Source organism: Taeniopygia guttata, chromosome Z (genome assembly GCF_048771995.1).
Source record: "Taeniopygia guttata chromosome Z, bTaeGut7.mat, whole genome shotgun sequence".
Lineage (NCBI taxonomy): Eukaryota > Metazoa > Chordata > Aves > Passeriformes > Estrildidae > Taeniopygia > Taeniopygia guttata.
The window spans coordinates 57,131,829-57,148,567 of record NC_133063.1 but is presented as its reverse complement, the minus strand read 5'-3'; the positions used below and the strand labels follow the sequence as shown (position 1 = coordinate 57,148,567).

The 16,739-nt window shown below is 40.1% G+C and overlaps 2 protein-coding genes across 2 annotated transcripts in view; one reads left to right on the top strand and one right to left on the bottom strand.

The window, feature by feature from the left end:
• Positions 1-316: 316 nt before the first annotated feature.
• SMIM15 (small integral membrane protein 15) lies at positions 317-3,044 on the top strand. The gene is made up of 2 exons (XM_002188492.7): positions 317-560; positions 1,279-3,044. The coding sequence occupies exon 2, from the start codon at positions 1,306-1,308 to the stop codon at positions 1,528-1,530; it is 225 nt and encodes a 74-aa protein (XP_002188528.3). The 5' UTR covers positions 317-560; positions 1,279-1,305; the 3' UTR covers positions 1,531-3,044.
• The window catches only part of NDUFAF2 (NADH:ubiquinone oxidoreductase complex assembly factor 2), a 51,987-nt gene continuing 38,292 nt past the window's right edge, over positions 3,045-16,739 (bottom strand). Inside the window, exons 3-4 of the mRNA XM_004175620.6 lie at positions 16,170-16,210; positions 3,045-4,154 (exon numbers count right to left, since the gene is read on the bottom strand). Coding sequence (XP_004175668.1) covers positions 3,897-4,154; positions 16,170-16,210 — 299 coding nt within the window. The 3' untranslated portion in view covers positions 3,045-3,896. The remainder of the gene's footprint in view (positions 4,155-16,169; positions 16,211-16,739) is intronic.

Here is a 16,739-nt window from a genome sequence, read left to right as displayed (position 1 = left end):
CTCATCCGGGTACCTCGGAAACGCCTTCTTCCCGATTTACAGCTTTTTCTCAGCGGAGCGCCGACCCCTCCCGCTGCCCCGGCGCGACTCCGGCGGCGGCAGCGCTCACCCCGCGGCGGCTGCGGGCGGGCCCGGGCAGGGGCGGGCCCGGGCAGGGGCGGGCCCGGGCAGGGGCGGGCCCGGGCAGGGGCGGGCCCGGGCAGGGGCGGGCCCGGGCAGGGGCGGGCCCGGGCAGGGGCGGGCCCGGGCAGGGGCGGGCCCGGGCAGGGGCGGGCCCGGGCAGGGGCGGGCCCGGGCAGGGGCAGGGCGGCGGGCGGGCTCTGCTCGCCGCTCCCGCCCGGCCGGGCTGGGCGGGGCAGGCGCCTCCTTCCTGTTTCCGCTCGGGATCCCGGAGCCCCGCAGGGCCGCGGTACCGCGGGCAAGCTGCGGGCGGGGGCGGCCCCGGGAGCGCGGCTGGGGCGGGGGCGCCGGCGGCGGGGGACATCGCCCGCGTGTTCTCTCCGCAGGAGCTCGGCTCGCCCTTCCGCCGCTCGCAGGCCCGGAGGGTGCCGGGGCCGCAGGTGAGGCGGTGCCGGCCGAGGCGGGGGCGGGAGGCTCGGGGGGAGGCGGCGGAGCCGTTCGCAGGGAGGCGCGGCGGGGCCGGCACCGCTGCGGGTTCGGCTGCCGTCAGCTCAGTACCCAAAGCACCGCTGGGGCTCCCTCCCCTCCCTGCTGAAACCTACAGAGAGATAAACCAACCAAGCTGGGCTTTCCTTCACTTCCAGAGAACCACAAACCGCACTTTTTTCCCATTTAGCTGCAGTCTTGGTAGCGTTTGCAGCTCTGTTGGATTAAACGCCTAATTATTCTATAAGCGTGAACTTTAACATAGGATCAGTGCTTTGTATTACACTTTCACAAACTGTGCACTGCTTTTAACTTCTAGCAAAAATGATCTTGCCCTTTGATAGTGAACAAGGACAAGTTACATTAAAATGGTACTTGGTATCACAAAATCGATAGGGTTGGAAGGGACCTCTGGAGATCATCCAGTCCAACCCCACTGCCAAAGCAGGGTCACCTAGAGCAGGTGTCACAGGAACCTGTCAGTGTGAGCTTTGCATATCTCCAGAGGGAGACTCCATGACTTCCTTGGGTAGCTTTTCCAGTGCTCAGCCACCCTCAATGTAAACTTGTTCTTCCCCATGTGAAGGTGGAATTTCTTGTGTTTTGTTCTTGTGTATGTGTGCTTTTATTTTGCTGCGTACTCAGAAAAATTTTTTTTTAAATATTCTACAGGGTTTTCTCAATAGGAAAACAGAAAAGATGTTCGATATTAAGGCTTGGGCCGAGTACATCGTGGAGTGGGCTGCCAAGGACCCCTATGGCTTTCTGACGACCGTGATCTTGGCTCTCACGCCACTGTTTGTAATTAGTGCGGCGCTGTCATGGAAGCTTGCAAAAATGATTGAGGCCCGGGAACGAGAGCTGAAGAAGAAACAGAAACGCCAGGAGAACATTGCAAAGGCCAAACGAACAAAGAAGGATTAAATGGGCAAAAATGGCCTTCCTTGTGCAAAGAATCCACTTTTAAAATGAAATACTTGTACATTTTGTGTTGCAACTGTCCTTTGATACTTGATCCTGTTATTTCTTGAAATATGAAATTTAATACTTCCAGTGTATTTTTTTCCTGCTGATTTGTGTTAAAATTTGCCCAAGTGACACTTGTTAGAGTAATTAAATTTACTACTTGTATTCTAGTGCAGGTTGCTTTTCTAAATTTGCATGTTAAATTAAAAAATTAACCTCTTGGTGGCTCTGGAGGTAGATTATTATTTTTCCTCTTAGCTGAGCTATGACTTAACAAGTATCTTTAAATTGTCAAGTTTAGGGGAAAATGTAAATAATAAACTGGATTAAAGAAATGCAAGTTTTGGCATACCTTGAGCAGACAAGGTAGCTGTAGCATTAGTTAGCAGACATGACTGATTTCATTTAAGGCCACTGCATGGCTGTGTGTGCCCATAGTGGCTGCTGCAGCGTCTTTGATGGTGCTGCTTGTCTGCAGAAATAACCTACCTTAGCTTTTCCTGTTTCCTGAACTACAAGCCATCAACAGCCTTTAACTCAGCCCAAATTCTAGGAAACTTGATTGTTGTTATTAGCTTCATTTCTCTTAAGGCATTTGTGTTCTATAAAATACAGTACTGTTGTTTGATCTTCCCTAACAATTACCTGAATACTCCACCTGTAACTAATTTGTTTTTGCCTTCATAAATTCTTCATGCCTCAAAGAATAGCCATAAATTGGGTGAGACCAAAGACCCAGGTGCTTGGTGTTCTGCTGTAACTGATAGCTGTGTAAGGATGATGCACAAGATTGTGACAGTAACCTCCTGGCTACCTTTGATCTAAAACTTGAGTTTAGGTAGGATTTTTGTCCTCACGGCCCTTGAAATTTGGCTGCCTTACAGGTTGCAAGATGCTGACATAGTCAAAAAAGTCAGGTTTGTGTTGTAAATACATCAAAATTATTTGACCTTATTTCCAATTAATCTTTTCTTAATATAATTGATTATTTTTTCAAAGCCTAATTTTTTAATGATAATCTGTGGTGGCCTCTATGTAGTCTAGTTCAAAAGAGCTTGTAGCAGTCATTAAGATTTTACATTTTGCGTATTTCTAAGCAGCAGCACGGAGTATTCTAGCAGATACTCTTTGATAGGTTTAAAAATAAAACCTTAAAATAATACCATTGTTCAAATGAAGAGACCTACAGAGCTGGCTGACACCAAGGGGGATCAGAAGTGGGGAGTCTAACTGAAATTAATTTTAAGTGTGAAGTTGATCCCCTTTCAATTTTGTTGGTGAAAGCAAGCATTACTAGAATCTGACATTTGGGGATTTTATAAATATGTGAGATTAAATCTCCATGTTTTGTGAAAGTGTTGTCAAATATATGTGTGTTCAACCTTTGATACCTACATAGCTTGAAACACAGGGAAGAAAACTGATGAGGGATACACTCCGTAAATAAATTTGATACTTTTTGAAAAAAAAAATTGTGTGGTCTTCATTTTTATTTGAAGTTCTCATACATCATCTCTAAGCAAATAATCTGCAAATTTTATGTATCTAAACTATGGCTACAATGATCTAATCATCTAGGGAAGTCCATGGATACACCAGGAATAAAAACTAATATTTTTTTTAAATATTCATGACAGTCCCTTGTCTCAGACCTAGTGTTATTTTCCAGCAGCTTTATCAATCTTACTTCTATCTTCTATTATAGCAGTTATATGTATTTTAACTGATTTTACCCTGTGCAAATTGCTGTCTGCAAATCAAACATTCAAATATGTTGACTGTTTTAAAATCAAACATTCAAATATGTTGACTGTTTTAAGTTACAAGAACGTCTCTACAATGAGTACAGTGCATAATCAGTGCAGTGTCAATAGTGATTCATGTTAATGAAATCAACTTTTCCGTCTGCTTGCCAATGGAAAGCATGCTGGCACTGCCAAGGGATTTATTCCAAAGAGATGTCTTCGCCAAGGCTTGGAATAATGTAAGTGTACATACAATTCTTACATTAAGAATAGTTATAAAACTAAATGAATCTTCAAGGAAGAAAGCAATTTAGACTTTAAGAAAATGATAGTCTTTTAACTATGAATTGAAGAGTAACTGATGAACAGCAACTGTCAAAACCAAACTTAGTAACATACCCTGTTTTTCACTAAACCCGAACACTTTGCATACTTTGTCATGATCAAGCCTATTTGAACAGTTCTGCAAAAGTAACTGAAGCTGCTATAATACTACTTTATTGTACTCTTGTATATAACAGCTATGCATGTTATCTGTTGAAATATTAATCCATTAACAATATATGTCCATTAAATTGCTTATTTATTTTGACTACTACCACTGCCTGGTGGCATCCAGGCACCTGGCTGGAAGATATTTGCAGTGCTTGTGGGGTCTTGTGAGGGCTCCTTCTTTCCATAGTAAGGGGCAGATGCGTGGCCTTTAACCTGAGTGTGACTTGGTTCAGCAACAAGTCCTTCCTCATACTCTTTGGCCTGAAGCAGCTTATCCTTTTCAGATACATCCTTGACTTTCTGCTTCATTTCTTCTCTATAATTTTCATTCCTAAGAATCTCCTAAAAAAAGAAAGACAATTACGATTTAATAAGATAATTAAATCAGAAGCAAATGCAATATACAGTGTTGCAAAAAACCATTTTAAACAGTCGTTTCTTTTCTTAATTTTATAAACCACATTTGCAGGTACTAAAGTAAAATAAAATGTGGCAAATTTGTTTGGTTTTCCACAACTGCAAATTCAACCCTAACTGTATTGTGGTGTCCACCTCACTATTCTATTGGAGCAAAAAGAAGAAATTAGGAAATTAAATACATCAACAAATGTGAAAGTACATTAACAATAAGGCTACTTTTTGCATTGTTTCCTGTGTAGGAGTTGATACTTACAGCTATTTATCATTTGCATCTCTTCCTGTAATTCACTATGCCTATGGTGTTAGGTAGCTGTGCTTCAGGGCACAGTTTTGGGAGAAACACATGTGCAACCTTTGGGGTCTTGCTAGTGCAAGACTACAAAATAAATAACTAAAATCACAAAATCATGGATTGGTCAGGTTGGAAGACAGTGCAGTGGTCATTTGGTCCAACTTCATTCAACCGCCATGCTCCAGCAGGGTCATCCCAGAGCACACGGCACAGGATTGTGTCCAGATAGTGCTTGAATATTTCCAGTGAGGGTGCCTTCTCAACCTCTCTGGTCAGTTGGTTCCAGTGCTTGGTCATCTGCACAGTAAAGAAGTTTTTCCTCACATTCAGGTGGAACTTCCTGGGCATCAGTGTCTGCCCATTGCTTCTTGTCCTTTTGCTTGGCACCACTGAGCAGAGCCTGGTTCCATCCTCTTGATACCCTCCCATCAGACACTGACAGACATTGATCACGTCCCCTCTCAGTCACCTCTCCTTAGCTTTTCCTTGTAGGAGGGATGCTGCAGTCATCTTCACTGCCCTCTGCTGGACCTGCTCCAGCAGCTCCATGTCTCTGATGTTCTGCGGAGCCCAGAACTGGACACAGCACTCCAGGTGAGGCCTCACCAGGGCTGAGCAGAGGGGCAGGATCACCTCCCTCCACCTGCTGGCACTGCTCCTCCTAATGCCCCCCACCAGGACACGCAGCTGGTTCATGGACAGTTTGTTGTCCACCAGGACCCCCAGAGCTGCCTCCCAGCAGGTCAGCCCAGCCTGTGCTGGTACCTGGGGTTGTTCTTCCCCACGTGCAGGACCCTGCATTTGCCTTTGGTGAATTTCAGAAGGTTCCTCTCTGCCCATGCCTCCAGCCTGGTGAGGTCCTCTGAAGGGCTGCACGGCCCTCTGGGGTATCAGCCATTGCTCCCAGCTCTGCATCCTCAGCAAACTTGCTCAGGAGGCATCTGTCCCTTCACCCAAGTCACTGGTGAGTAAATTAAACAGTTCTGGGCCCATGCTGAACCCTGGGGAGCAACACCAGTGACAGACCAGCCAGACCCCGGGCCAGTGATTACATCTAGCCAGACCCTGGGCCAGTGACTACATCCAGCCAGACCCTGGGCCAGTGATTACATCCAGCCAGACCCCGGGACAGTGATTACATCCAGCCAGACCCCGGGACAGTGATTACAAGCCTCTGAGTTCTGCCATTCAGCCAGTTCTCAATCCACCTCACTGTCCACTCATCCAGTCCACACCTTTGAGATTTCCTACAAGGATGCTGTGAGAGACAGTGTCAAAAGCCTTGCTGAAGTTGAGGTTCTACTGCTCTCCCCTCCTCCATTCAGGTAGTTGTTTCATCATAAAAGTCAATCAGGTAGGTCAAGCATGACTTATCTGCAGTGAATCCATGCTGACTATTCCATGCTGACCTTCCAGTCATCCATGTGGATAGAGATGGCCTCCAGATAAAGGCTGAATTCTTTTCTCCAGATTAGAAGTATATGGAAGAGTTAGGGAGAAACTATAGCAGTACACTCCTCTGTGAGCAAGAGACCATGATATTATTTTAGGAATTTAGGTGTTAAAATACATGCTGTACTGACAAGGGTTTAAACAGCAACTATGAACACCTAAGAATGCATAAAAGGGAGTAATTAAAGAAAACCTTATGTAGGGTTTGTTGACCATGGCTGAATGACCATGTTGACATGGCTGAATGCCAGATGCCCACCAGAGCTTGTCACTCCCCTCCACAGCTGGACAGAAGAGAGAAAATAAAATAGAGAGTTCACAAGTTAAGGACTATGAGAGATCACCCACCAAATACCATCACAAGCAAAACTGACTAAATCCTATCACAGGACGATGAGAAGTAAAATTAAATCTTAAAATCACCTTCCCTCTACCCCTCCCTCCTTCCCAGCTTTGTCTCCTCCCTATAATAGGAGTTATGGCCAGGTGAATATACGTTCCTGCTATTGCTCACGGAGAGGCGTCCTTCCCCTGTACCACCACAAGATTCTGCCCATGGGAGACAGTTCTCCATCAGCTTCTCCAATATGAGTCCATCTAATGAGCAACAGTCCTCTCCAGAATACTGCAATATAGGTCCCTTCCATGAGGTGCCTGGCCTGGGTCTCCTCCAAGGGCTGCCAGTGGATCTCTGCATCCTCCTGGACGTCCGTGGGCTGTAGGGCCACAGCTGCCTCACCATGGTCTCACCATGGGCTGCTGGGGAACCTCAGCTCCGGTTCACATGGAGCACCTCCTGTACCTTCTTCTCTTCTAACTGGGCGTCTGCAGGGCTGTTCCTCTACCATATTCTCACGCTGCTCTTCTCTGAGCACAAAAAATCTGCAAAACTTTTAAAAGTTTTTTAAAGTTAAGTCTCTCCTTAAATATGTCATCAGAGAGGCATTACCACCATTTCTGATGGGTCCAGCCTGATGTCCATCCTAGAACTGGCTCTGCCAGATATGGAGGAAATTTCTGGCAGCTTCTCACAGAAGCCACCCCTGTAGCTGCCCTGCTACCAAAAGCTGGCCATACAAACCCAACATACCTTATCTTAGAGGTACAATGGAAAGTAACCCCTTTTCTTAGTTCTTAATTGCCTTTGTACTTAAATTCACAGGTATACAGAGCAGAGGCAGAACCCTTTGCATACAAATGGAAACTGGAAATACGCAAGTAATACACAAATGACTTTGCAAACTGAAGAGAGGTGAAAATTCTCAAATGTTCCAATAGATATATTGCCAAGCATTACAGGATCAATTTTACAACACTCAGTATGGCAAAACTTCTTTGTGGCATCTCCCAGTTCTACCCTTGTTTACCACATGCCTATGTAAATCCACCACAACCTTAAGGGGATTACTCCTATGCTGCTTGTATTTAACAACTCCTAAGAAACAAGTAAAGCAAACACCTTTGTGATAACTGAAGACTGCATCATTGTCTCTGGTAAAACAGTGGAAAGTGATACATTAAAATACAAACATAATCTACTTATTGTGAACAGCTATTAATTTAAAATCTCTTCAAGTGATTACTTCAACATAAAGTTATCTTAACTAGATAAGAGAAGCTGTAACTAAACACCAAGTACTCAAATCCATTTTAAATGCTGATATATAATTATTCTCTGATTTTCAGATTCAAATAAGGCTCTTTTAATCAGCTTTCTGTGGACAAAGTATAATTGTGATAGAGTAAAATGAAAAAGTGGATCTTAAAAAAAAAAAACAAAACAGCATGAGAAATTATTCTTATTAGCAAAATTATTCTTATTGCAAAAAACCCACCCAAACTGAAGCGACTTATTCAGCATTTTCTATACCATTTACCAGGGTAAAATTTTTCCACTACAAAATGTACACATTCATTTTTGGCATTAAACCCATGCCACTAACATGTACACTGAAATCACTGGGTTCCTGTGATTTCCCAAGAAAATATTAATTGGAAATATTGGGTCAATTGGCATGTTAGAAAAACTGCGTCAAATACATTCTTACTTCGAGACTCCACTGCTAACCAATCCTTTACTGTCTGATTTGCTATAAAAAGTAACTGAGGGCTAAAAGTTAGTTTGTTTGTGGGCTTTTTCTTTTTTTTTTCTTTAAGTTAGGTGTCAGGTTAAGTTAGTTTGTCAGGTTCAGAACACTTATATTCTCTCCTTCTCCAAGATGAACCACAGTATTTTATAAGATGGCTATCTGTACTATAAACTGCCCCCCCGTAAGTTTTCTGCTAAAATATAAGTACATGAACATGTAATGTGCTCTGACCATTAAGCGAAGTACAAAATCTTTCTATCCAACCCAGAGAACACATTATCTATCAGATAGCTGCCGTTTTAAAAGGATTAGCTTGTTCTTCCAACACTCTCTTTTTTGTATTATTATATAAGCTCTTTGAACCAGCAGTTCTCAGGAAACACATGGCATCTCAAGAGTCAGAAATGTCCTTCAACATTTTTACTAAAAGAAAACTCTAAGAACTGGCGCTATACTGCAAAACTAAAAAAACAAAAAAAAGCCTTAAGATATCCAGCCACATTTTAAAGCAGTTGAAATCCCTGTGTGCAGATGTTCACTTTGAAATGTAACAGCTCCCAGCATGTGGAATAGGATACACATGCTATGCCAAGAGCTACATCCAAATACATGTTCTGTAGTTTATTTTTAGGTGGAAAGTAAACAAGACATTTTATCACTGCAGGTTGTCAGGCTTTGGTGATTTTTTTATGTTGTATAAGGTTTTTAACACTTCTAATGTTTGGACTTGTGTGTCTTTCTTCTTTAGGAAGGCAGATTTCAAGAAAGTGATGTCTAAGGTTTTCTTGAAGAACATTATTATTAAGGAAATGCCAAAGTAGCCCTTTGTGGAGTTTGAAGCAGCTGTTTTTCATCCACAAAGCTGCTGACTTCTGCATAATCTGACATCTTAGTATTGGTAACAGCTGCATGATCAAAGAATGAAAGATGACCTGCTCCTAGGAGCAACACAGCTCTAGACATGTTGCTGTCTTCCAAGGGTATTTCTGCAAATGGCATCAGGCTCTATTTCCTGCCACCAGCATGAAATTTTCACTTCTGTTGCAAACTATGTATTTTTGGAAGCTCTCAGGTAACTCCAGCAACTGAGTTGTATCACAGTATCCTCTGTGGCTCTGTGGTGTGGAAACTGTATTCACCTCCCCTCCACAAAAGGAGAAAAATCTAGACAAAGGATTTTAGATGCCTACTTTTATGTACTGGAAGAGCTGTTTTGTAGGGCAAATATTTGCAATGCAGTGTTCTTTTGCTCAAACAAACTGATTGGCACTTTCCAGAAGGTATTCTCAACACCTAACCCTTTAATTACAAGGTTTTTATTTATTATTAATTTTGAAAAAAGTAATCTCTTTTTTTTTTTTTCAGATGGTTTGTATTTTGATTAAACTAGAATTAAATAGCTTTTCTATGTTGTCTTAGAAACTATTTCAACTTCCCAAGTCAAGTTATCATAAGTTTAAATACTTATGATTTGTCTTGATTTGCATCTTGTTAGCTAGTTACTGTTTGATGCCAGAACTGAGAAACAGCTGGAAAGGTTTTTTTTTGAACTGTAGACAGTGCAATTCATAGAATACTCACATTTTGTGTCTAGTTTGAATATTTTATGTTTAATCATGAATTAACTTGAACTTAGAACTCTGCCTGTTAAAAATTCATACCTGTAGGTTGAAAAAAAATTAAAAAATAACAAATGGAATGAAAAAATTGTTTTGGCAGTTAAAAGCAATTGATATAAGACAATTTAATGTGTCAGAATTTTTTCTTCATTATCAAGTTAACTGAAACGCGGGCAAAATGTTAGAAATTAAGCTGAATCACCATTTTTTAAAATATCACCAAACGATTAAACTAAACTCAGTTTTCCAGTTTGACAAGTTAAGTAGGCAAGATAAGCTAATTGGCTATTACAACATATTTCAAGAATAGGAGGCAGGGAGAGGACCTCATCTTTGGGAAGCACTGAGTATTCTGATCTAGGGCAGGTCCTGGTAACTCAGCAACTGAACATGAGCCCAGCAGTACCAGTTTGGGAATGAGAAATAATGTAGTAAATAAAAAGCTATCATCCCATGGCAAAAATAGAGGAGTAGTTTGAAATAGAAAGGCTTGTCTGGATTAGCTAAAATAGTTATGTTATGTGTAGTAGATATAATTTGCGCCATTTCTAATATGATATATGTGATATTGAATATTTGTTAGAGTATACATGTTTGTATTAGGATTCCCCCCCCTCACAGGCGCAGGTGAGACCGGGTGTAGATTGGAAACTGATTCACAAGTAAGAAGGTACGGCTCGCCAGGAGATGGGCCATGGCTGGGGAGATACAGAAACCCCAGGTGCTGATCGTTAGCGTGAACGACCCGAGATGGATATCATGGAAATCCTGAGGCAGATACATGTGAATACAGCGTTCCTGTAAATTTCATCAAAGGATTCAACAAACTCCGGACACTGAATTATTAACATATAGACTCTGAATAGAAGAAAGGACTGATTGCAAAAATCTTGGCCTCAGGCGGAATTTTCCCTATAAAAACCGCTTGTACCAGGATGGAGGTGTGTGGGCATGGAGGAAAACCTCTGCTGAGGCTGACTCCTTGTTGCACACCCAGGGCCGACCCCGGGCTCGGCTCTGTTCTTTCCTTGTGGCTGGCTAGATAGAATTTGATTGCAAAATAAATATTTTATTTTTCATATTAATTTGGCTGGACAAATTTTCATTTATAACAGTTATTTAAATCAAACACTGATTCAAGTGACTGCTAATTTTGTAAAGAACCTACACTAAATATCCTTTATCCATCAACAAATAGCATTAATCAAATCAATTTAAGATTTGCTTTAATGCAGGTTCAGTTTTTGAGCAAACCTCTGATCAATTACAATATTTAGTTTTACATGCAGTGCTAATACCACATTTACTACTATGCTAAATCAGTTAAATATTAATCATAACTCACAGAAATTTTTGTTTAAATTTAATCTGCAGACAAGCAGTGCTTACTATTACTGGAGTATTATAGTGCTAGATATGAACTTCAGAATCTCTGGCATAAACTGACATAGTTTCTAGGGCACCATAGTGTAGCACATGTGTTTGTTAAGAACATGTAGCAAAAGGCAAAAGGAAGAGACACCGAACTGTAAAGCATATCACTAACACATGGAGACAGTAGGGGACTGAATTATTTTTACAGTTCTGCCAAGATATTTATCTGGAACTACACATATATTCAAGATTACAGATGAGACTTTGTAGAAGCAGCAAGAAAACACAAACTAGCCTGGCACCGTTGCACTCTGCCCTGAATAAAGGGCAATGCATAGCCCTGATCCCCACAGAGCAAACAAGGAACTGAAGCTCTGACTCAGCTACCGTTTGTCCCTTGCTTTCCCGAGTCTACATATGATGTAATTTGTACCAGCCCTTTCCTGGTACGCTTCCCTTCGCCCTGAATCCCCGCTCAGCTGTGCTGTCAGTGAATCAGGACACAGAACCAGCACTCCTTCCCACAATGATAGGAGCAGAAGAGGAGCAGCAGCTCTTTCCTCTGCTGCCTTGGAATCTGCAGCATGGGCAATCTAGAAGCAATGGGACAAATTGGCACCCCAACACTCCTCTGTGGAGGTTGGGCAGGCAGTCATATTTTAACTTGAAGAGAAAGTAAAAATGAACAAGAGGAAAAAATCCAAAAGATGATGGCTTCTGCAAATGCTCAGTTTTGTTTTTCATTGACTTCTATGACTACTCCCTTGTATTTAAGGTCTTCATAGCTCAGTTCTTTATATTGTCAAATTTTGTTGCCCTTTGCACCAAATAATAATCCTCTCTGGAATCATGCATAATTTACTATGCAAAATGCTATTTAGTGCAACCTAAGTTATTGAATATGGCCCAAATCCTGGTTGTGATTCTGGACAACAATGATGTGAAATATTTTGCTCAGAGACATGTTTATCCCTGGATTTTTAAAATTTTTTTTTCCTTGAACCTGTTAATTATATTACAGTTTTTGGTGGCTTCAGACACAAATTACTCATGCGCTAAACCCTAATCTCTATGTAAGAATGTAGAATCTCCATATCAGTATTCTCATTTTATAACTTCTCAACTGAAGCATCTGAAAGCAGACAGAGGCAAAACTACAAGATGCAATCCCAACAGTGTCAAAGAAATCATTTTTCTAAACTGCATTCCATTCTCCTTAAAGGAATGTAAATTCTGTGTAAACTAATCTACATGGATGAACCTCATTTTGATCATACCATCTCTCAAATAAGTAATACTTATGATAAACAAATGGGAAGAATGCATATACATTGTAGAAACTAAATAGAATTTAATTTCAATGTAATTATTTGGGGGTAGAAAGGAAGAAACCATATGCTTATTACAACTCAGTGGAGTATGTTTTTTCCTCACTTGACAAGGAGCTTGCCAAAACAGATAATTATGGATACCCTAGAAATAGTTTGAAAGAATAGAGACATCATCACAGAAGTTTTTTTAGCATTTCACCTTCTATCCAACTGTGCAATTCAGAACTCACTGAACTTTATTACTGTGTAACAAGTATATCCTGCATGAGAAAAGCAGCCATCTACTGTGGTTTTCAATTTCAAACTATTTTCAAGATCTTGATGCTAATTAAAGGAACATGCAATTCTACTTCACTTCCCATGAAATATTATTATAACACACATATACAGAGCAACAGAGAGGTTTCAGTTCAAACTGGTTTGTGGCTCTGCAGCTCAGTGTGTGCTACAGAGGAAGCAGCTTCTATATCAACAGGGAAGTGCTATCTAGTACAAATATGTGTTACTATGGGTTCATATCTACCACTTTGAGGATACCATTTTGGTGAGTTCAGAGATAAACCACATTTCCCTCCATACCAGTTTCTCTTAGCATTGCCATAATTGCAAGTTTCCTCATTAGTTTTCTGATATCCCAAGGAAGTCTGTAACTTTATTTCTGTCTCCATTCTACAGACATGGTCTTAAATAATGACAAGTTTCTCAGATACCCTTGAACCTCAGGACATTGTCAGAAGTAGGATGTAGCTAGAAGACCTGTTATTGGAGAAAATAAGGATTAGATTTCTAAATGTATTTGGATATCTTGTGTTATAGATGTTAGAATTCTTTAAAAGCTTCTACAAAAATGATGCCCTCTAAAATAAGAAAAAAAAAAATCAAATAGAAGTTAGACACAGAAAGGCCTGAAAAGAGGTTGCCTCCTTGTCTTCATGAGCATCTTTTCCTTCCCTTCTAAACAAGATATGAAAAATCCAAAAAATATATTCTTATAATTATATAAAATTATATATTATTATAATTATATAATATAATATTGTGCTTCTGTATCCTGAAGATAAACTGGGGGGTAGAAGCATATGCAAGACACTATATTTACCTTGGAAATTTTTGGATGAGCTATACAGAAGGTGGACTATGGCTCAAAGAATGGAAAGGAATAGCATCTTAAAGAAATAATTTCCATGGATGGAACATCCTTTCTATATAACAACTGCTATATCTCAAGACAACTTTTCTTAATAAATTCTGACAACAGGTGAATTAGTACACATGTAAAGTGATAAATTACTAAATATGCTTCCACAAAATAGCATTCAATTAAAATTATTTTAATATCAGTAGCCTTTAAAACATTTTCATTAATTTAAAACTGTAAGGTCATTAGACAGTGACCTATTTCCTACTTGCCAAAACACTTGCTATATACATTTAATTTCCTACATATATAATAAAGAACTGTATCAAGTCAACTTAGTTATTAATTCCCAGTTAAACTGGCTAAAATATAATTTAGAGCTGCACAGGAATAAAAGTAATGATTTTCCTAAGCCAACCACATATGATCATACTCAATACACATATAAAGGGACAGATGACAAGATACTACAGTACTGCAAAAATATTCGTATTCAAGCTCAGAGTCTAAATGTTATTAAGGAGTATATGTACTGTACACAAGCTCAGACAGGGCAAAGGTATGATCCAGAATTCTATACCAAGACAGACTCCCTGATTACCATAGGAACAGAGTATGTTTAAGCAGAACATAAGAAACAATGTAATCTGCACTAATTTGTCAAGTTATCACCCTTACCATAAATGAGCTGAGACTTGGCATATTTCAAACTGTGAAAAAATCAAAAGGCAACCAACCAACTGTTAAACAGTATCCCAGAAAATTATTTTAAAACCCAAGGCTTCAAGCATTATCATTCTTTAAGTAACTACCCAGGTTAGAAATAACCAAGGTGATGAGCAGCATTCATGAGTTATGTCTAGTCAGACACAAAAAGCCAAGTGACTTCCTTCAAAAATGGGGAAAAAGGGATGGGCACACAAGGAGGAAAGCAACCATTAGGGACGTGGTATATTTAACACAGCACAAGCTGACTTGAAGTATTCTTCCATTAAAAAAAAAAACAAAAAAAACCCAAACAAACCAGGAGAGAGAAACTGGAGAGAGGTAAAGCAATATCTTCTAAGCAAAAGTGAAAGCTTTATAATGGAAACAAGCAAACAAACAAACAAACAAAAAAAAAAGTCAGGTGTTTGTGGAAAAAAGAATGGCTTGAATATAAAACATGATCAAATCTCAAGAAAATCATCAACAGACTTAGCTTGATGTCATGATCCAATTATTCTGACCACTATCACGGAGGAATAACTCACAATTGTTCTCACTTAAATGACTGACATGTCCCGATGATTATGAATGACATTCTATTAGCCTACAGTATTTATGAAACCATTGGTTCCCAACATGTGGTCATCAGTGTGATCAGTAAGATCCAACTGCTTTGTGAAGCTGTATCTCTGCAATATTTTCAATTAAAAATTCATCATGAAAGCTGGTAACCTGAGCAGTTGGGCAAACTCTATCATCAATAGCCAAGAGCTAATAAAAGACAAGACAAATATAAAAACCCCCATATGTAAGATTCAAAAGGGGGACAGTAGGCTAACAGAAGTAGAACAGAAAATGTAATAAAGTTTAACATATGTCATTTGATATTAGAAAGGAAAAAAATGAAGGGCCAAGGACAGGAAAGAGAGGAAAATCATTCAAAAAGTACTTTTACAGACTGCAAAGGTAGGAACATAGGCACAGTTCCAGAAACTTACACTTTTGGAACTTTAGGGTTGTTTTAATAAGATATTGACAGCAAAATGTCATTAAAGCAGAGAGAATTAATTGAAAAGCTGCATGTTGTGTAGGAGCTTGCTTCAATGACAAGTTCCCCCAGGTCATCTCAACACACAAGCAGTCAGGACAATTTTTCACGGGCCAGGATGTTCCAGAAGATCTCAGTGATGAAATAGCTGGATATGCCAACATATCTTCAGGGATCTAAACTTGACACAGGTACTCCTGATGCAAGTCACGTATCTGCCTCCTTGGGTGTAATTTTGAATCTTCTGCAGCAAACTGTATCTTCTCTCTCATTCCTAAGGTGCCTAGCAACTTATAATAGAAGTGCTGGGCAATTCATGTATGTGTATGCATGCATCTGCATACACAGATCAGCAGTCAAACTTGTTTCTAAACTCCTTACAAACTCATCAGCATGAAAGACACTGTGGGACATTTCTGTGGTTTCTCTTATGGAAAAAGACACAGCTGCAACTCCCTGTAGCACTAGCACTTGAAAATGCAGTGCAATTGGTTTTCCTGTTTTGATGAATCCACTGGCAGCTGGGTTTGAAACCCATATTTTAGTATCAACTACCATGAAAAAACCTTACATTAATTAAAAGCCGTAGCAGTAATTTAAGAATTTTTTAATTGAATAGACTCTTCAATGGTTATGGTCATCTTAAAGAATCCATGTATATCACCTTAAAAGAATTCATACAGAGAGTGACTAAAGAATAATGGAATTTATTTTACTTTTTTCTAGGTGTTAGCTATCTAGTCAGTGTACATGTTTGTCAATTAGGCAAGGAATGTACTAAATTCTCCTCCACAAGTGGCAGATTATTGCACAGATAAGTTCACTAAAAATTAATTATGGTAGTTTCATTTCAACAGTTGAAAATTTAAAGACATTGCATCTCACCTCAATGGTGGGTGGATCTTCTCTCTTTTTTCTTATCCATGCTGAAAAAAAATCAAATGGATTATTTCAAAGATCAAAAATGGTATTAAAACTCAAAATTATTAAGTTGTAACAGAAAGCAAATATTTATGAAAAAAAATTACAATAGAATTTACCACAACCTGGTAAACCTGTCATTTCCCAAAATGTAGGCAACAAGACGTTATTTCCTGTTTCAATACTCAGTCTCCAGAGAAGGGAGGGGTGGGGGATGGTGTCACCTCTGTGTGGAGACCTTAGACATGGTTTACATACCACCTTGGCTGTCAAAACAGGGCTTAAAAAGCAGGGCTTATGGCACAGGCTTATTGTTGAGCTTGCAATAGAGAGTTGAGGTACACCCTGAGAAAATGACAAGCTAACTGATGGAAAGTAAATGGCCTTAGACCACTCTAGTGAAAAAGGATTCCTGTACATGCTTCAGACATTCTTAAAGCTGAAAACTTTTTTATGCTACTACCAGATAAAATTCCTTTACGGATATGAAAGGTACAGCCCCAGACCTGACTGAGGGACTGCAGAGCCTGAACT